Consider the following 21455-nt stretch of genomic DNA (forward strand, 5'->3'; position numbering starts at 1 on the left):
CTTCATATTGTAGTGATGAGGCGGTGTCAATGTGTTGGTGTTTAGTTTGTTAGCTAAAACTTGTTTTACTTAAACAAAATTAAATGTCTATAATCATTTCCTGATAATATTGTAAATCCGACTATTTCTTATCTTTGTACAAAAGGATCTTGGTTATGTTACAATTTGCGCTGTGCTGTGTGCCGAAAAAGGCATATTGACCAGTTACCCCGAAAATCTGGCTTTATAGCAGTTTGTACTGTATTTTTACACGTCAATCATGTTTGGCAAACTTCTCTCTTAAGTTTGGTATTAAATTCATATGCAGTCTCAATACATTGTGATCGCTGTTCCTGTGGGAAAGAATCTGTTCAAACGTGATCAACAATGTGTGTGTGTGTGTGTGTGTGTGTGTGTGTGTGTGTGTGTGTGTGTGTGTGTGTGTGTGTATGTATATATATATATATATATATATATATATATACGTGTATATGTATACATATGAGTGTGTGTCCGTGTGTGTGTGTGTATATATATATACAGTATATACATATTTCTCTCTATATATACTGTATATGTACATTTATATATGTATATATACTACGATGAGGTGGCGACTTGTCCAGGGTGTACCCCGCCTTCCGCCCGATTGTAGCTGAGATAGGCTCCAGCGCCCCCCGTGACCCCAAAGGGAATAAGCGGTAGAAAATGGATGGAGGGATGGATGGATATATACTGATAATATATATAATGTATATATATAATACATATATAAAATTATGTATAAGTAAATTATATGTATATATATATATATATATAAGGTTTATATATTATGTATATAATCAATCAAACAAACATAAAAAGTAGGTAATGGATCAACAATCTCTTTATTATCAAAACATAACAACGGCAAGTTCAACTGTCAGTGCACGCACATAATAAATGAACATAACATAACATAACACACACAAACGTCCCTTTGGTGCTCACAAAAAAATTAACAACAATAAAAAATAAAAAATGAATAAAATCCTCTTTACCTTGCTTTTGGTGAATCTTTGTAGCATGCAACCAACAAGAGGAGACTCAGCAGACACATGAGGCGGAGAAGGGAGCGAAGGTAGAGAGAGAAGGGGACAGGGAGAAAGGGCCGTGTTTGTGGGTTCCCTCTCCTCTCTAAGTCCACAGCGATTCCCTCCTTCTTTCCAGGCTGGTTTGTTGGCTTTTTTTAATTCATATTGAGTAAGAAAAATATACAAAATTTGGTGAATAGTGGGAAAAGAAACACACGCTGAAGCACTGAGCTGAGACGTGGCGACCGAGTAATGCACTGCGTAAACAGTATGCCACGTCGGGGGCTCCGCCTCTCCAAAATGGTTTCGTCCCGTGTGTACTGCACCGCACAGGAAGTGACATTACCAAAATGGCTGCATCCAGCGGCACACAAAATGAATGAATGAATGAAGCCGTACACCGAGACTTGGTTCGCACAAAGGGGCACATTTGGCTCCTTCTAAAGGTTTGTAAATCTAATACTGGCAAACAGAGGGGTTTGTAAATCAAGATTTTGCTGTATTCTGATGACCACAGTTTGACCCTGGAACTGGAACATTTGAAACTAGAAGCTCCATTGCATTGCTCTGCTTTTAAATATTAATAAATCACAATTGATCCCCCGCTTTTCTACAGGCTGAGAACCGGATCAACTGCAGCCGAAGAAATCGGCGAAAGGCGGCGCGGATGGCTCGGGTGAAGGACTACTTTTCTCAAAGAGACGGCGGTGATGTATCGCCTCCAGAAGACAAAACCACCACCAAAGACGCAATCTCAGAGGGAAACCCAAAAGATGCGCATAAAGAGAACGTAAAATTAGAAGATCCATTCGGTGATAAGGCAGCGATTGAACACGACAGGGAAGAGGAAGACTCGGGCGCACCTGTGGACGTCTGTGGGACTTCATTACCAGGCACAGGCAATGAAGAACCGAGACACCGCCTCACATGTGGGACTGCGATGGTTCCTCTGTACCAGCAGATGTTTGACAACAGTGACTGGAAACTTCCAGAAAAGACAACTCCTTCCACAGAGGAAGAAGACGCCTCAACAGAACGTGAAGAATTTCCGAACAACACCATCGATGACTCAACACAAGAGTGTTTTGACGCCACAGTGAAGGTTCCTTTCCTAGTGAAAGACACATGGAATGATCCTGAAGTGCTAGTACATGCTACTGATGATCAAATAAGTATAAAGATAAGAGATGTGTTTGCAGATTTACTAACAGTCAGGGACGCTTCAGGTGAAACGCCGTCCCAGTTGGATCACGACCACGAGGATCAACAGATGGGTTTGAAGCAGGCAGAAGAGGCCGAAGCTTCAAACCATTTGGAAGTTACTCATTACGCCAAAGAACATGAGAACATCTTCGCTTCTTGTGCTGTTGGAAGACCTTGTCCCGAGGAACCTCGTGAGGCCGTGCTCGATTTCCTCAAAGATAAGGCTGGAGGTAAACATGTTGAACCCAGCACCATTCTTGAAGACGAGCCTGGTGTTTTAGACGTGGCTAAGTGTCCAAAGGAAGAGACATTTAGCTGCGCTGAGAACGTTGAGGTCCAAAACTGGGAAATGATGGTAGAGGAGGAAGAAGTGAATGTGTTCGCAGGTGAAGAGCGGAGCTCTGGAGAACAGAAACATGACCAGCTGATAGTAGAAACTGAGGCCGTCACATCTACTGAGGCGGAGGTGCTTGTGCCGCTCCAGAACCAGATTACAACTGGCGGAGAGGAGTCTTTGGAGAGCGTTGTTTGGGAAGATAACAAAGCTGTTTCCAAAGAGTTTGAAGCCAAAAACCTGGAGAAGACAACGTTAGACTCACAGCAAGATGTTTCTGAGATGCGAGATTGCAAAATGGAGGTTGAGAAGTTGGAAGGGGTCGATGATGAGGATGAGGTGGGTACCGAGGAGCGAGAAAAGGATCTACACCATCCAGAGCTCACTGACGTGGCAAAAGGCAAACAGGATGAAGTCCAGATGTTGGAGTTTGATCACAACAAGCTGCAGGATTCTCTTCTGAATAATCTACAGGACAATGGTGGATCCAGAGAAGACCTAAAGGAAGTCCAGATGTTGGAGTGGGATCATAGCAGGCTTGAGGATGCTCTTCTGAATCAGCTACAGGAGAATGATGGATCCAGAAAAGATATAAATGAAGTCCAGATGTTGGAGTGTGATCCTAACAGGCTTGAGGATGCTCTTCTGAATCGTCTAGAGGAGGATGATGGATCCAGAAAAGATCCAAGAGAAGAACTAAATGAAGTCCAGATGTTGGAGTTTGACAATAACAAGCTTGAGGATACTCTTCTGAATCCTCTCCAGGAGGATGATGGATCCAGCGAAGACCTAAAGGAAGTCCAGATGTTAAAGTTTGATAACAAAAAGCTGGAGGATTCTCTTCTGAATAATCTACAGGACAATGATGGATCCAGAGAAGACATAAAGGAAGTCCAGATGTTAAAGTTTGATCACAACAAGCTTAAGGATACTCTTATGAATTATCTTCAGGAGGATGATGCATCCAGAGAAGATTCAAGAGAAGAACTAAATGAAGTCCAGATGTCGGAGTTTGACCATAGCCAGCTTGAGGATACTCTTCTGAATCCTCTCCAGGAGGATGATGGATCCAGAGAAGATCTAAAGGAAGTCGAGATGTTGGAGAGTGATCCTAACAGGCTTGAGGATGCTCTTCTGAATCGTCTAAAGGAGGACAATGGATCCAGAAAAGATCCAAGAGAAGAACTAAATGAAGTCCAGATGTTGGAGTGTGATCCTAACAGGCTTGAGGATGCTCTTCTGAATCGTCTAAAGGAGGACGATGGATCCAGAAAAGATCCAAGAGAAGAACTAAATGAAGTCCAGATGTTGGAGTGTGATCCTAACAGGCTTGAGGATACTCTTCTGAATCGTCTAACGGAGGACGATGGATCCAGAAAAGATCCAAGAGAAGAACTAAATGAAGTCCAGATGTCGGAGTTTAACCATAGCAAGCTTGAGGATACTCTTCTGAATCATCTCCAGGAGGATGATGGATCCAGCGAAGATCTAAAGGAAGTCCAGATGTTGGAGTTTGATCATGGCAAGTGTGAGGGTGCTCTTCTGAATCATCTCCAGGAGGATGATGGATCCAGAGAAGATCCAAGTGAAGAACCAACTGCTAGGACCCTAGATGAATCAGATAGTCAAGATGATGGGGGAAAGACTGCGACGCTACATGGCCAAGATATAAACGAGGGACCCGAGAACGACCACACGAGCGACGACAGCGATTCGGACGACGAGGTGGAGCTGTACATGCACTGCCTGAGGGCGGTCCATGCCGGCACGCGGGCCGCCAAAGACCAGAGTGCAGACGCGGCCTTCAACCCGAGTAAGCGGCCTTCTCTGAGCAGCAGCAAGCCGCTGTCCGCACCCATGCCCTCCATCAGCGAGGCGGCGGATGAAGAACATCTCTGCTTTGAAGACGCACACACAGTGGACGTCCACGCCGAGCCACAGGCGGGCGGAGCTCCGAGCACCATCAGAAAGGCGTCCTGGTGGCGGGAGACTTCTTGCAGGTGCATCTCCAAAACGTTGCTGTTTGCCGCCTTGTTAGCGGTGTTTGTAGTCACAGCTTACTATTACGACTTTCTGGCCTGTTTTGGCCTCTACTTGATTTCTGTGCTTTGGCTCTTGTGTCAAGAAGAGAAGCAGCCCATAAAAGACAACACAATGGGCTGAATTCATCCTGAAACACATTGCTGTGTCTGACACACCATTTTTTGTTTTTTTGGAGACACTTTTTGTCATTAATTAGACCTCCAGGATATATTTAGCCAAATAGAAACATGATGTATATCTTCTACTCTTGAACCATATGAAATTGTGAAAATGTGTATGAAGGTTAATTTGTCTTTTTTTTTTATTATTATCAAAGCTTTTTTTGGACTCTGAATTTATGTAACTGAATTTTTGGTGTTTGAATTTTGTAAAATATTTTTTATTTTATTTTTTCAAATTATGCTGACACTTTCATTGAATAGACATTTTTGGAGCAAAGGTATTGTGTTTAAAAATTCAGTTTGTTAAAATACACCGTAAAAGAAATTCAGTGCACAATAATATTCTTTGCTTCAAAACTCAAGAAGTTTGCAGTCATGTGACAGGATACACAGGGGTCACGTGACTGCAAACTCAACCCCTCATTGGCCGGTTCTGAGACAGGCTCGATTGATTCAGTCTTAATTTATCGGAAGTGAGTCTTGAGTTTTGAAGCAACAAACATTTTTACACTGAATTTTTTTACACAGCTTTTTCTACACACTTAATTTTAAAACTCTATATTTTTTATAAACGTATTTTTTTAATAACGCACATTTTATCCATCAAACAGTACGGTGTCAAAAATGACAAATTTTACGCAAAAAATTTCAAGCAACAATTTTTTCTGCTCTGAATGTTTTACACTCTGAATTTTAAAACTTGATTTTTAAAAACACATTTTATCCTTAAAATTGTAAAGTGTCAAAATGATAATAGATTTTACGCACATTTTTAAGCAAGGAATATTTCCGCAATTAATTTTTTTACACTGAATTTAAAAGCCCTGTATTGTAATATCTGCTTGACTTGTATTTTACAGCAAGTTATCAATCGAATTGCACAGTGTCAAAATGGCGTTACATTTTACGCCAGAAATTAGAAGCAACAAATATTTCCGCCCTGAATTTTTCTGCACTGAAATTTTTTACACTGAATTTTTACACACTGAATTTTAAAACCCTGCATTTTGACAAACTGAATTTTAAAAAACACATTTTATCCATCAAATTTGTACAGTGTCAAAATGACAATACATTTTGCGTATTGGCCCTAGTGTGTGAATGTGAGTGTGAATGTTGTCTGTCTATCTGTGTTGGCCCTGCGATGAGGTGGCGACTTGTCCAGGGTGTACCCCGCCTTCCGCCCGATTGTAGCTGAGATAGGCTCCAGCGCCCCCCGCGACCCCAAAGGGAATAAGCGGTAGAAAATGGATGGATGGATGGATTTTGCGTATAAAATTTCAATGAGCAATTTTTTCTGCACTGAATTTTTTACGCTAAATTTTTACACAGTGGATTTTAAAGCCCTGTATTTTAAAATCTGCTTGGCTCATGATTTCACAGCAAGTTATCAATCAATTCGGACAGTGTCAAAATGGCATAAGATTTTACGCCAAAAAATTAGAACCAACAAATGTTTTCGCACTGAATTTTTAAAAACACACATTTTATCTATTAGATTGTACAGTGTCAAAAGGACAAGACATTTTACGTAAAAAATTTCAAGCAACAATTTATCAAATTGTACAGTGTCAAAATGACAAGAAATTTTACGCAAAAAAATTTCAAGCAACTATTTTTTCTGCACTGAATTTTTTACACAAAGTTTTTAAACACTGAATTTTAAAACCTGGTATATTATCCCACCCATCCATTTTCTACCGCTTGTTTTAACAAACTTGATTTTTAAAAACAGGAATATTTCAGCATTTTTTTACACGGAATTTTAAAAGCCTGTATTTTAATATCTGCTTGACTCAGAATTTCAAAGGAAGTTATCCATAAAATCAATGCACAGTGTCAAAATGACAATATGTTTTAAGATTTTTTTTAAAAACCTAAGAATATTCCCATACTTAATTTTAAAAACCCTAACAAACTGATTTTTTAAACATGCGCATTTTGCTTATCATTTTTTATTCAATTAGATTGTCAGCATAATCTGATTTTTTTTTTAATAACTTCACAAAATTCAAACACAAAAATTCTGTGTCCAGAAACAAGCTTTCCTAATAAAGACACAAATGAACCTCCATGAATGTGTCAAAACATGCAGCCCTATTGTGTTGTGTGCTATTTATTTCTCTCGACAAACACACAGCATGGCGGTGCACATCTTTGTGGGACTGACAAGCACATAATTGAAAAACCGACATGTTTTTTGCAGCGGTATGGGTGAGATGTGTCCATAAGTCATTGACCATTTGGCTAATGATTATAAAACTCAGAGGATATCAAGTATTGCATGTGTGCTTACATGCCTTCCAAAGAAAAACAACCAAGGGGGCATTACGGTCAGTGTAAGTTTTGGTCATTTAATTTTCGTTTCATGAATAGAAATTGAAACAACGACTGGTTCATTTTTTAAATGTCATTTTTAAAAACGAAAAATAAATTTGAGAAAAAACGTTTTTGTTTTTGGTGCTCAAGAGAGCAAAAACTTCACCTAAAAACGATTTTATTTCCATTTTATACATTTCATATAAAAATATTGAAATCCGCAGTTAACATTAACGGATTTTGTTTCCATGTTCTGAAACCGGAAACTTTTATTTTCAAAGTACAAGCGGGGATAATACAGTACCCGTACTAAAATGTATTTGGAGCCCCACACTGAAACTATTCTAAACATGGCGCAACGAGGACTGACATTAGATAAATCTCTATGCACACATCACACGAAAGTGGACGCAAATAATTGATCATGTCACGCACCATAAAACAGGCCAGTCCTCGGTCCTGTCTTACAAAGGCTACTTCCGGTTTCGGGATGTGTGAGGGGAAAAAAACATCCGCTTTGGTCTGCTTCTGTTCATAAATGTGCGTCGAGATTGTTGTAGGTGTCAGTTTACTTGTGCCATGTCTAAAGTCATTTCTGTGTCGGGATTGAAATACATTTTTGGCCAAAGTCACATCAGGAACACGTAGTAATTACTCTCGCTTTTACTTTGAAAATTAAACTTCCGGTTTCTGCAGCTGAAAACACATAATTCTTGGTGTATTTTTCCCGTATCTGTTTACTGTGGTTTTAATTTGTGTTCTATAAAATGAAAGACAAACCGTTTTTTAAACGTAGTTAAAAGAAGAAGGCTTTGTTTTTATTGTTTTACATTTTAAAATTAAGTTTAAATAAACCAAGCGTTTTTTGTTTTACAATTTCCATTAATGAAAATAAAATTTACTGACCACAACATAAAGTGACCCGTTACAAATGTCAATTCCAGTCTGTACAACATTACTCTCTTTGTGACGTCACAACTTGCTTCACAACAGTATTAACATAGTTTTATGGTGTGTGATAAGATTTATGGTCGTGTTTGTGTCTTCGTATTATTGTGATATTAGGTGTGAAGGGCCGGAAGGTTGAAAATCCGATCATTTATCGGTGTTCATTATAAAGCAATCTTGTGTTGTTTAGCTTTTTGTAGTGTTTAGTTTTGCGTTTCGCAGTGTCCGAGATTTACGAGGGGCTGTAAATGTCTCACCACGGGCAGTAGACGTTTCCAGGCTTATGATTGGACGTCGCGCTGTCATTTCTTAGCACGTGTGCGCCAAGTTGAGCCAATCGGCTTGCCTGTTGTTGGCACGTGCGCCGCCGGCGAGCCGGTGGTTGAAGCAAAAAAAAAAAAAAAAAAGATTAAAAAAAAAAGAGGAAGCCACCACCAGAGGAGGTTACGGTTACCGGCGCTATGGACCCCAGCGACGACGTCGGACACCCGGGACTGTTTTACGTACCCATTCCCGATGCGGCCCCGAGCATAAAGGAGCAGGAGAAACTTTCTGGGGTGGTTAAAAATGTCCACAGAAAGCTGCGCAGGAAATACAGAGAAGGTGAGCATCGAGGCCCACACATCCGCTTCTTGGCTAACGAATTAGCTTCTTCCTCAAAACTACACAGACCGGAGCTCCACCTCCATTTAAAACACATTCTCCCAGTCGTGGCTATACTCTTGGCTGGTAGAGACAGACCTTTTAAATGGAACCACTAACAGGCCAACGTTTGTTTGTGCACAAGCTGCACTTAAAGCTTGAACTAAAGTCACAACCCAACTTTAAACTTGAGTGTCAACTGTAAGACTAGTGGATATTGCACTTACACCCACGGGGAAGTGTTGACAAGGCAGAAATCCACTTGAATGTGAACCAAACATTAACCTGAGCTAACACTTATGGAGTGAAGTGAATTTGATTTATATAGCGCTTTTCTCTAGTGACTCAAAGCGCTTTACATAGTGAAACCCATTATCTAAGTTACATTTAAACCAATGTGGGAGCATGTGGGTAAAGTGTCTTGCTCAAGGGCACGACGGCAGTGACTGGGATGGCGGAAGCCGGGATCGAACCTGGAACCCTCAAGTTGCTGGCACGGCCGCTCAACCAACCAAACCACGCCATGACAAACGTTTTAGAAGAGCCGGGGAATTGTAGTCCTAATAAACCACCCATTTTCTATTTGGTTTTAGGTATGGGCTGGATGTGTTGACCGGTCAATCACAGGGCATCTATAGAGGTATAACTTGGGGCGTGCATACTAAATAAAAATAACAGAACATAACTCACATCCAGTTCTACACCTATGGACACGCTCTGATCAAAAAGGCCCTCTTATGTAAAACCAACTTTTCTTATCTATTGGTTCCTGAATTATTTTGGGATCTGCATAAGTCCCTAAAATGTGAAATCAAACGGTGAAGGCATTGAGAAGATATTTATAAAACATTCACGCCTTCTTTCGTATTTCCGGGAAACACGCAGTTTGGTATTTCCCCCATTTAGCAACATTTTTCCCACTGGTGACGTCAGCGGATTATCCATATATGGTAGAGATATGGATTAGATTAGATAAATTTATTTCAAAGGGGACATTGCAATTTCATATAACACATGACTACACATGGTTAAAAAAGCCAGAATTAGCCAGAAGGCTAGTTTTAATCTGTAGTCCCCTAGCCATGATGTAAAAAAGGCAGTAAAATTACAGTTTATAAGAAAAAAAGCACACAATAAATATACAATATGATAAAAATGAAATACAACATCACAACATAACATTTATCTTAGCATCAAAACAGGCCCATCTTTTACTGCTAGCAGCTGTTGACGTTGATAAGCCACATTTAAAAAAAATGTTGTGATGGCCTTGTAAATTGTGACCAGTTTAACCTCCTCAGGCACTGAGTTCCACACAATTGCACTCCTTACTGACCAGGCCGACTTACTGAAAGTGCTCCTGCGCAGAGGAACCCAAAGTACTTTGTGCACTTCCGCTGTTGTAGTCCACGCTGCAGTCAATAAGCTCCTACTTTTTCCCTATTCTCTTGTTGTGGGGCAGACTGCCTCGTACATGCACATGCATCCTCCACTTAAGCCGTTTCCAATGCAAAGTAGCGTATTGTTCGAACTAGGGTTGTACGGTATACCAGTATTAGTATAGTACCGCAATACTAATGAATCTTATTCGGTACTATACCGCCTCTGAAAAGTACTCATCCACTATAATGATACCAAGTACACGAGCGTATCTAGTCGACACTACTATGATTACGTCAATATTTTTTGGCATCACATCTTCTTTCGTTTTAAAAAAATATATATACTATGTTTATACACAGGAAATATGTCCCTGGACACATGAGGACTTTGAATATGACCAATGTATGATCCTGTAACTACTTGGTATCGGATTGATACCCAAATGTGGTATCATCCAAAACTAATGTAAAGTATCAAACAGAACAATAAGTGATTATTACATTTTAACAGAAGTGTAGATAGAAAACAAGCAGATATTAACAGTAAATGAACAAGTAGATTAATAATCCATTTTTACAGTCTGTCCTTAATAATTTTGACAAAATAATAGAATGATAAATGGCACAATATGTTACTGCAAATGTCAGCAGACTAAATTCGGAGCCTTTGTTTGCTTGCTTACTAATAAAAGACAAGTTGTCTAGTATATTCACTATTTTATTTAAGGACAAACTTGCAATAAGAAACACATGTTTAATGTACCCTAAGATTTTTTGTTAAAATAAAGACAATAAAGCAATTTTTTGTGGTCCCTTTTATTTAGAAAAGTATCGAAATAGTTTTAGTACCGGTACCAAAATATTGGTACTAGTATATAATATAATACTAGTGTTGTCCCGAGACAACACTAGTTCAAACTTGTATCTGTCAGTAGACTCCAAATGAAAGCGCTAAAAACCACAACAAAGATGGCGGAGAGAAGACGCTGTCATAGTGGAGGCACACAAATAAGACGGTCAGAAGGCATCAGTAAAACATAATCTATGCAACATTTTGACCAAATAACCACTATAACGTGTCGTGTAGACCAGTGGTCCCCAACCACCGGACCGCGGCCCGGTACCAATCGATCCACGAACCGGTACTCATTCGCACAAAAGGGTTGTTTCTTTCTGTTGTTAATATTTCTGGTTCCTACATTATATATCAATATAGATCAATACAGTCTGCAGTCTGAAAACTGTACCACAGTATAGGTGTGTTTTATTTATTTATATATATATATATATATATATATATATATATATATATATATATATATATATATATATATATATATATATATCGCGCAGTCATATATCCCAGCATGCACCGCGCGCTTCTTCTTCTTCTACGGGGGAAAATGAAGTCGGCGGCTGCTTACCGTAGTTGCGATTGATTGATTGATTGAAACTTTTACCTGTTGGAGGCTCAATATTGGTCCATATATAAGGCGCACCGGATTATAAGGCGCACTGTCAGCTTTTGACAAAATTGGAGGTTTTTAGGTGCGCCTTATAGTGCGGAAAATACGGTACATATTTGTAGCTTGGGTGCTATTGTGTGCTTAGCTGTTGTGTAGTTGCAAGCTCCTGCATGTTCATCTTTTGTAATATTGATGATGTTAATAATAATTGACTAAAATTGAAGAAAATACCAACTTGTGTGCTTATTGGAGAACGCTTAGATGTTAACTGGCTTTCGAGCTTAAAACAAATAAACGCGGTGCAGGATTGCTTCTGTCATAGCTTATATCGGACATTCCAATATTTGTTGTTGTTTTTTTTGCTAATATTGCACATATATCGGTATGGACTCAGTAGACCCCTAGTATTCAGACCAGTGCAAATTGATTGCCGTCTCTTAGGAAACTTCTCACTGTAGGTTTTAGGTAGTGTTTATATTGCGTAGTTCACATAGTGCAGATACTCAGTGATGTATTTACATTTACCATATGTTTTAGTTAGCTGGTCTGTAAAAGAGCGTGCAGTAAAACGGGAAGTTTGCAAAACATTTTTACCACATCAGCTTTTTCTGCCACGGTGCCATGCACGAGATGGACGTTGCCTTTGAATCACTGACTGTATTTATTGATGCTATAAACTGTAATGACATGCAGATTCAATGTTTTCCAGTCACATTTAAGCATAGCTGAATAAATGACGCGTTTGTTGTGTCGGTTACTTGTCTGTGCTCTTCAATCCTGGTTGTTTTGGTGCTCGCTAACCACATGATTGGCTAACAAGCAACGTGTGATGCGCTTGAATCACAGTGGTCATGCCTTCAGGCTGCTGCTGTTGTTTACCACCACTCCTTGTCATGCTTTTTGCTCCTAAGCATTTGCTTGCTACTTGACCCAACACTGTTTCACGCTCCACCTTGGTGTTTTTCTTCTCCCGGTGTTCCTGCATTGCCTCTCTCAACAGTGGGCGACTTTGACAAGATCTGGCGCGAGCACTGCAAGGACGAGCAGACGCTGAGCGAGTACGCCCTCGCCATGAAGAACCTGGCAGACAACCATTGGGCCGTCAACTGTGAAGGGGAGGGCCGCATCGATTGGTGTCGCAGGTAAAGACGCACCTGAGATTGTCTTTTAGAGCTGTCTTTTACCACTGGGCTGCATTCAGACACAATTAACTATTTAATAGATATGCTATCTCTTATTTTGTTGGTGATATTTGTAAATTAATACAAACCCCGTTTCCATATGAGTTGGGAAATTGTGTTAGATGTAAATATAAACGGAATACAATGATTTGCAAATCATTTTCAACCCATATTCAATTAATGCACTACAAAGACAAGATATTTGATGTTTTTTTGCAAATAATAATTAACTTAGAATTTCATGGCTGTAACACGTGCCAAAGTAGTTGGAAAAGGGCATGTTCACCACTGTGTCACATCACTTTTTTTTAACAACACTCAAACGATTGGGAACTGAGGAAACTAATTGTTGAAGCTTTGAAAGTGGAATTCTTTCCCATTCTTGTTTTATGTAGAGCTTCAGTCGTTCAACAGTCCGGGGTCTCCGCTGTCGTATTTTACGCTTCATAATTTTCGACGGGAGACAGGTCTGGACTGCAGATGGGCCAGGAAAGTACCCGCACTCTTTTTTTTTTTTTTTTTTTTACGAAGCCACGCTGTTGTAATACGTGCTGAATGTGGCTTGGCATTGTCTTGCTGAAATAAGCAGGGGCGTCCATGAAAAAGACGGCGCTTAGATGGCAGCATATGTTGTTCCAAAACCTGTACGTACCTTTCAGCATTAATGGTGCCTTCACAGATGTGTAAGTTACCCATGCCTTGGGCACTAATGCACCCCCATACCATCACAGATGCTGGCTTTTGAACTTTGCGTCGATAACAGTCTGGATGGTTCGCTTCCCCTTTGGTCCGGATGACACGATGTCGAATATTTCCAAAGACAATTTAAAATGTGGACTCGTCAGACCACAGAACAGTTTTCCACTTTGCATGAGTCCATCTTAGATGATCTCTGGCCCAGAGAAGCCGGTGGTGTTTCTGGATGTTGTTGATAAATGGCTTTCGCTTTGCATAGTAGAGCTTTAACTTGCACTTACAGATGTAGCCACAAACTGTATTTAGTGACAGTGGTTTTCTGAAGTGTTCCTGAGCCCATGTGGTGATATCCTTTAGAGATTGATGTCAGTTTTTGATACAGTGCCGTCTGAGGGATGGAAGGTCACGATCATTCAATGTTGGTTTCCGGCCATGCCGCTTACATGGAGTGATTTCTCCAGATTCTCGGAACCTTTTGATTATATTATGGACCGTAGATGTTGAAATCCCTAAATGTATTGCAATTGCACTTTGAGAAACGTTGTTCTTAAACTGTTTGACTATTTGCTCATGCAGTTGTGGACAAAGTGGTGTACCTCACCCCATCCTTTTTTGTGAAAGACTGAGCATTTTTTGGCTGTTTTTATACCCAATCATGGCACCCACCTGTTCCCAATTAGCCTGCACACCTGTGGGATGTTCCAAATAAGTGTTTGATGAGCATTCCTCAACTTTATCAGTATTTATTGCCACCTTTCCCAACTTCTTTGTCACGTGTTGCTAGCATCAAATTCTAAAGTTAATGATTATTTGCAAAAAAAAAAAAGTTTATCAGTTTGAACATCAAATATGTTGTCTTTGTAGCATATTCAACTGAATATGGGTTGAAAATGATTTGCAAATCATTGTATTCTGTTTATATTTACATCTAACACAATTTCCCAACTCATGGAAATGGGGTTTGTACATAATACTGTGCTTTCTTTTGTATAATCCTAATAATAAAATGCAAGCAATTCGTTTTACGCTGACTCCACCTCTGTGGTCAACTTTGCCTAAATTACAGAACTTTTCCACAGTGGCATTGAAGAAGTCGTTGCCATTTCCGTCCAATTACTTTTGTCAGACTAAGATTTTCAGCGCTGACCACCAGGCCTGGGCCACTAACAAATCTTGCTTGGCAATATATTGTCAAATACATGTTTGCCGATGAACAATACTATTGTCAGCATTATTTAAATATATTATCATAAAGTATAATAATAATAATATTCCTATTAATATATATATATATATATATATATATATATATATATATATATATATATATTTTGTACCATTTTAATTGGAAGGTCGACAATTTCTGATTATCCTAAATTAATAAATAATACAAATAAAAGACTCTTAAACTTTATTTTTAATTTTTTTCGTTTTAATATTTTTTTCACTATTATTATTTTTATATTTTTTCTCAAATTCTGATAGAAAAACTGCATTAAATAAATATTGAACATCTTGAACTGCAGTGTTTCCACCAGTTGGAAAAACCGGGTTGGTTGTCTCCCCCCCCCCCCGTCTGCCATCGTAAACTGGGCTCGTTGGTTCGTGTTAATAGGTTAATCTTGCTCATTCGCTTTGAAGCCAAAATATTCCCACGCCGGACTTTTAGCTTTGCAATCTTATTTTTTCCTCCTAATATTTGTTGCCTCGCAGTGCTTCTCACTAGCGACGAGCGAGGCTCAGTCTCTGTCGGAAGATAGCATTGGTGATGTAGCTCGTGCTGCCGGTGATGTAGCCTGTGTGTGTGGCGGGGTGGACAGCGGAGTGCCGATAAAGAGAGATGGCGACAAATAATAACAAACGACCACAAAGTGGAGGAGAGAGAAGCTGTTGAAGGTTTTGCGATCATTTAGAAGCGAAAAAGACAGACGTTAGGGTAAAGTGTTTGCACTGTCAAAAAGCTGTCATTTCAAAATATCACCACATCAATGAATGCAGCACATTAACATTAAGCATCTGAATATTTAAGAGCAGCAAACGATCAGAAACAAGGTAAATGTCTATTTTGGTAGCTAACATCCTATATGTTTGTCACACTTAACAAATGTTTTTCCAAACACGTTAGCATCTACAGTTTGTATGTTAATGCTGACAAGTTGTCTATCCAAAAAATCAAACAACCTTCTTCCAATTAATATACATTTAAATTGTCACTTATCATACTTTATTAGAGTGTCTTTTTGTATATTTTTAATCTATAAGACTTCAAATAGTCTTAATTGTAGGACCGTATTTTTTAGGCCGTAGGGCGCACCGGGTTGTAAGACGCACTGCCGATGAGCAGGACTATTCAGGTCTATTGTCATACATTAGGCGCATTAAAGGGGTCATATTATGATATTTTTTTTCTACATTAAAACTTACCTGTGTTCTACTTAACATGTAATGGTGGTCCTTTGGTCAAAAAGTTGCACAGATTATGTTTTACAGACCATCTTCAAGCCGCTTTCTGACCGTCTCTTCAGGATGCGTTATTTTGTGGGCGGTCTTATTTACGTGGCTCCACTTCGACAGCGTTTTTTCCCCGCCATCTTTGCTGTACCGGTAGTTTTTTGCGCTTCCATAGCGAGTCTACTGACAGATTTAAGTTATAACCGTACGCTACTTTATCTTAGAAATTGGCAACAGTAAAGGATGAATGCACCTCAACAAGAAGATAGAAAAAAAGAAGGAGCTTCTGGACTACGGCGTGGGCTACAATAGCAAATTGCATTTTTGGGGTCCTTATACACACACACTATAAAAATAATAATGGTATGTTGAAGCACAGCTTGTCTGACTACGGAAGGCGTTATGTGACAATCCATCAAGCAGTTCGGCTTTGTAGCTTACCAAAATTGTGCTAAAACATTTTGACAGATTTTTGAAAGCCGTGTGTAATGTTCTATATTCTCAAAGAAACATCAACGTTTTGGACTTGCTTGCTAACCTGTACTTGCAACAGTGATATATTGAACCGGCATCAGCCTGCAGTCCACAAGTATCTCTAATGTGTGACTGCCATCTACGGGTCACACTTACCATTGCACCATGTACCAAATAAAATTGCTTCGAGGTCGGTAAGCACAACCAGAATTGAACATGCATTAGGCGCACAGGGTTATAAGTCGCACTGTCGATTTGTGAGAGCATCAAATTATTTTAAGTGTACCTTTTTAAAGTCCGAAAAATATGGTAGTTTTCTTTTTTTACAGTTTCCGGCGTTAGTAACGCTATTACTTTTACTAGTAACGTTGTTACTTTTACTAGTAACGAGTAAACTAATTAATTACTTGTATGTACGTTACAACGCCGTCAGCGAAACAGTTGATGTAATTTGGCACGCTACTTTTGATGTGGCTGAATGTTAAGACAGTGTTAGAAGCACAATGAGTTCAATGCAAGGTTTTAACTTTTTGCTAATGTAAGCAATAACCAGCGCCACACTAAAATGAACTTGATGATAAATAGGAGGCAACATTACACAGCAAACATGTGGGCTAAGTACACACATACACATACAAACACTACTACTATGAGGGAATAGTGAACAACAAATCAATGACTGAAGTGGCAAGCTTACAATCCTACAATACCTTATTCAATCTTTTTAACTAGCGCTAAAACAATCCAACGAAAAGATTCACCAGAGCTGCGTTCACTGCCCGCAAACCGAGTCTGAGCTAGCAAACACAGTTGAGCTAATGCTGCTCTGTTTGGGCGCTGACATCACACATTACTTCGCAACAAGCACCGCCTTTTAAAGGGACATAAACACTCTCTGGTCTCACGTAACATCTCAACTGCATATGCCAGATATTTTAAGTTGTTTTTTAAGTAATGGAAAAGTTACTTGCCCTTGTAATTACATTTATGAAAGAGTAATTTGTCAGTAATTCAATTACTTGTTTGTCAATGTAACGAATAACTGTATGTAATTGTTTTTTAAAGGTACTTTTCTAAACACTGGTTCTATATTACCTGGTTCATGTTCATTTTTTTTTACCTATTAACTTATTTTAGAAAAATATGTAAGCGATAAATAGCAATGCTCCAATGGTAAAAGGGCAATTTCATTGTACATTTATAAGAAGAAAGAATAAAGGTCATTGGACTAGGACACTCTAAGGCCAGAAAGTTTGTTGTATTTGATTCTATTATCAATCGATAGATTACGTAAATAATCTAATTAGTTTTATATTTATTATTTATTTATGATGTCCGGAGCAGCGTGGACTCAAAAACGTTGCAGACTGCTGCTTTGGAGTTCTGTCAGCTGAAAGAAACTTCCCTCATTCCTACGGTGTTAGACTAAGGCTGTCCTTGTTGCGCTGTGTATGTGTCCAGTGTCTGCCAAGAATACTTCCTGGATGGTGGCATGAAGAGAATGTTGGAAAAGGATAAGAAAAGCGCATCTTTCTCTCTCTCCACGGGGCTGACTGCAGCGTCTGCAAGTGCACAGCCATCCGGCGCTGTGCTAAGGTAACTAGCTAGCGCAGTATGTATACAGTATAATGGAACCTGGAAGTACAAACTTAATTGGGTCGTGAACAGGGTTTCGTAAATAGAAAAGTTTGTATTCTGAAGCAAATTTCTTCATAAGAAACAATGTAAATATGAATAATGGGTTCCAGCCTTGATAAAAGTCCATATTTTAATGAAGGTTTTTACACTTTAATCACATTTAAATTGCTATACAGTACTGCATATCAAACAAACATAGCAAAGAGGTGATGGATAAACTTTCTCTTTATTAACAAGCTGAATGAAATGTCCTGTCTGTGCTGCTCTGCCACACAGAAGTCACTATGGTGCCCTCACAAATGATCACAAATCACAAAAATCATTAACTTTAACAACCATACTGCTACAACAATAAACATTTAGAAAAGTAAAATCCACTTACTGTACATAAACATCAGGGGCGAAGGGAGGGGCCGTGTGTGTGTGTCCCGTGAAAGGCGCTGCTGAACGAGAGGTAGCGTTTCTCTCCGCTGTGAAATAAGTCTGCTTTGGCATATTTTTTCAGAAAAGTCTGGTCTCATCACAAATTTTAAACTTTTGAATCTTCATTACTTGTGAGTGCCATGATTGTACTCCTCGCAAAGTCTTTTTTTTTTTTTTTTTTTTTTTTTTTTTTTAACTCTACAGCGATTCCTTCCCTTTTTTCCACGTGCTGGTCTGTTGTGTTTTTGGGACTCAGTGACTTAGCAAAATGGACCAAACTGGTCAAAAGGTGCAAAAACACTGAAAAGGCACACATGCTGAATTTCAGCGCTAAGAAGTGACCAGTAGTGTCCTGGGCAGCAAGTGACGTGGAGGACTCCGCCTACCCAAAAATGCTGCGCCCTGCTTTTCGCCTTCAGACGTGAAACAAAATGAATGAACACAGAAACATGGTTTGCACACGGAGGCATGTTTGGCTCGATCTAAAAGTTCGTAAATCGAAAAGTTTGCAAATAGAGGGGTTTGTAAATTGAGGCTCCGCTGTATGTGCTTGGCAATCAGCAGCATTTTTGACATAAACCTGTCCTGTGTTGTAGTCCGCTGACTCAGGTGGGGAAGATGCGCCTCCTGGATGTGGGAAGCTGCTTCAACCCCTTCATGAAGTTCGACGAGTTCCTCACAGTCGGTATCGACATCGTGCCTGCGGTCGAGGTGTGCACCAGCGTCACTTATGACGTCCGTGAAACTAAATGTTGACGTTTTGCACCCTCGTATTCCCTCAGAGTGTGTACAAGTGCGACTTCCTCAACCTTCAGCTGCAGCGGCCTCTCCAGCTGGCGGGCGACTCCGTGGAGGCCTTCCTGCGCCAGCTGCACAACCCCATCGACGCCTTGCCGGCGCAACTCTTTCACGTGGTGGTCTTCTCCCTGCTCCTGTCCTACTTCCCCTCGCCGTACCAGCGCTGGATCTGCTGCAAGAAGGCCCACGAGCTGCTGGAGCTGCACGGCCTGCTGCTCATCATCACGCCCGACTCCTCCCACCAGAACCGCCACGCCCTCATGATGCGCAGCTGGCGCGTGGCGGTGGAGTCGCTGGGCTTCAAGCGCTACAAGTACGTCAAGTACTCCCACATGCACCTCATCGCCTTCCGGAAGGTGTCGCTCGCCACCACCAGCGACCTGGTGTCGCGCAACTACCCCGAGATGCTCTACATCCCTCAGGACTTCCACTCCAACGAGGAGGAGGAGGGCGCCGACGTGCCCTCACAGGCTCGCTCCGACTTCGAGGACGACCAGGTGGCCTGGGGCTTCACCGAGCTGCCCGACGCCTACGACTCGGATTCCGGGGAGAGCCAGAGCGGTTCTGTACCCGGCTTCCAGGAGTTGGAGGACCCCATCCTGCTCCAGAGCTAGGTCCCGCCAGCGCCCCCTGCACTCCTCTCTTGGGAACTGCTGTCCCCCCTTCGACTGCTGCGCTGCCAAACTTAACCTGCTGCATTCTCCTCCTCCTCCAAACGATGCGGTTTGCACAGTGTGAAAGAGAGACGTTTACACATTATTTTCTCATAACACTCTTTCGACATATTTTTTGATAAATGGTTAACTTGTTTTGTAAGTCAGTAACAAGGTGAACCCAAGCTTCCGCCACCCGAGCGCAGACGTCAGCGTGTGTGCATGCTGAACATGTCAAAGTCTCCAAAAGCGTGACGGGTGTTTTAATGTGTTGAACAAGCGGACTCAGGTGGGCCAGCTTTGAAAAGATGACATTTTTTTGGAAAAAGAAATTGTGTTGTTCAGTGTTGTGTGTTTTTAACTCCCTCTTAAGGATGTATGCATCCTTAACAACAACAATGTAGTATTTGTAGCATTTTAGGACCATCTGACTGGAGTATTCTACTAATGTGACTTAAGTGTGTTACTCATGGTGTCAACAAGGTACTAACGTTTCAAAGTATTTTTTAAAACCCTTACCTTGTATATAATAACACTGATTTAGTTCCGAAACTTTTTTTTTGGGGGGGGGGGGGGTTCTAATACATTGAATGATACAAACCAGTCAAAAGGCTGTAGTCGAACCCTTTGAAGAGTCCTGTTAAAACTTTGACTATATTCTGGTCCTCAAACAGAAAACTCACCTTAACTGGAAAGATTTGCACTTGTCGGACCTCTGAAACAGGCGAGAGGCGTTTTTATATAAGCAATAGATGATCCTGATGATGATGCTGCGAAGGTTTTTAAGCTAATTGCCGATGACACGTCTGTTGGGTTTGCGCGTGTGAATGACGGCGTACTGGCACTTTATCACTGATCCCAAAGGGCGTCGCATCATTGACTTGTTTTCTTACGAAAGTTTAACAACCAGCACAATGAAAGCGGCACGTCACCCAAAATATTTCCTCCCCACAGCTCTTCCATCCCTGTTAACTAAAAGGAACACCTGCATCCACTAGCAAATGGACCGGACAGCCCACAACAAACCGTTATTATTGTCATATTAAGGATTAACAGGAGATTTGCCTGTGCGGAGACTGCAATACATGTTCATATCTCTTCTGTTTTATTAGAGCATCACTCCCGTTCAGTGGTCGTGTAATGGAGTGATGCAGTAGTCTTCCAAAGTGTTCCTTTTGGCTCATTTGCATGGTTCATCTTTCATTGTCAAACCAGTTCAATAGTGCAGAACAATGTGTGCTTCTTGTATGGTTGTATGCTTGTTTTATAAATGAATGTAAATGGAAGGTGGTCTGTGTCTTCTTCCCAGGAAACATGAAAATACAAATACTTAAATTCACTGCTGTTTTTATATATATATATATATATATATATATATATATATATATATATATATATATATATATATATATATGCACATGTATTTAACATATTTAAAGAAAGACAAAAAATATATATACATTTTTTTCTTTTTTTTAATATTTTAAATACATGTGCATATAAATATGTTTAAATTGTTATATAGTGTTTATATTTACAGTTTACATATATATATATATATAACACTAAATATATAAATAATATGTTTATA

At 40.0% G+C, this 21455-nt stretch overlaps 2 protein-coding genes across 4 annotated transcripts in view; both read left to right on the top strand.

Annotated features, from left to right (window-relative positions):
* The window catches only part of ppp1r3ab (protein phosphatase 1, regulatory subunit 3Ab), a 28699-nt gene extending 21522 nt beyond the window's left edge, over positions 1 to 7177 (top strand). For all 3 annotated transcript variants that reach the window (XM_061924882.1, XM_061924883.1, XM_061924884.1), the window contains one exon: positions 1669 to 7177. In XM_061924882.1, the coding sequence (XP_061780866.1) occupies positions 1669 to 4752 (3084 nt within the window). In that variant the 3' untranslated portion in view covers positions 4753 to 7177. The remainder of the gene's footprint in view (positions 1 to 1668) is intronic.
* A 1275-nt stretch (positions 7178 to 8452) lies between these two features.
* samtor (S-adenosylmethionine sensor upstream of mTORC1) lies at positions 8453 to 21150 on the top strand. Its single transcript, XM_061924880.2, has 5 exons — positions 8453 to 8663; positions 12551 to 12692; positions 17814 to 17948; positions 19010 to 19124; positions 19196 to 21150. Exons 1-5 carry the CDS (start codon positions 8522 to 8524, stop codon positions 19823 to 19825), a joined length of 1164 nt encoding a protein of 387 aa, XP_061780864.1. The 5' UTR covers positions 8453 to 8521; the 3' UTR covers positions 19826 to 21150.
* Positions 21151 to 21455: the final 305 nt, after the last annotated feature.

This window comes from Nerophis lumbriciformis, linkage group LG29 (assembly GCF_033978685.3).
Source record: "Nerophis lumbriciformis linkage group LG29, RoL_Nlum_v2.1, whole genome shotgun sequence".
NCBI lineage: Eukaryota > Metazoa > Chordata > Actinopteri > Syngnathiformes > Syngnathidae > Nerophis > Nerophis lumbriciformis.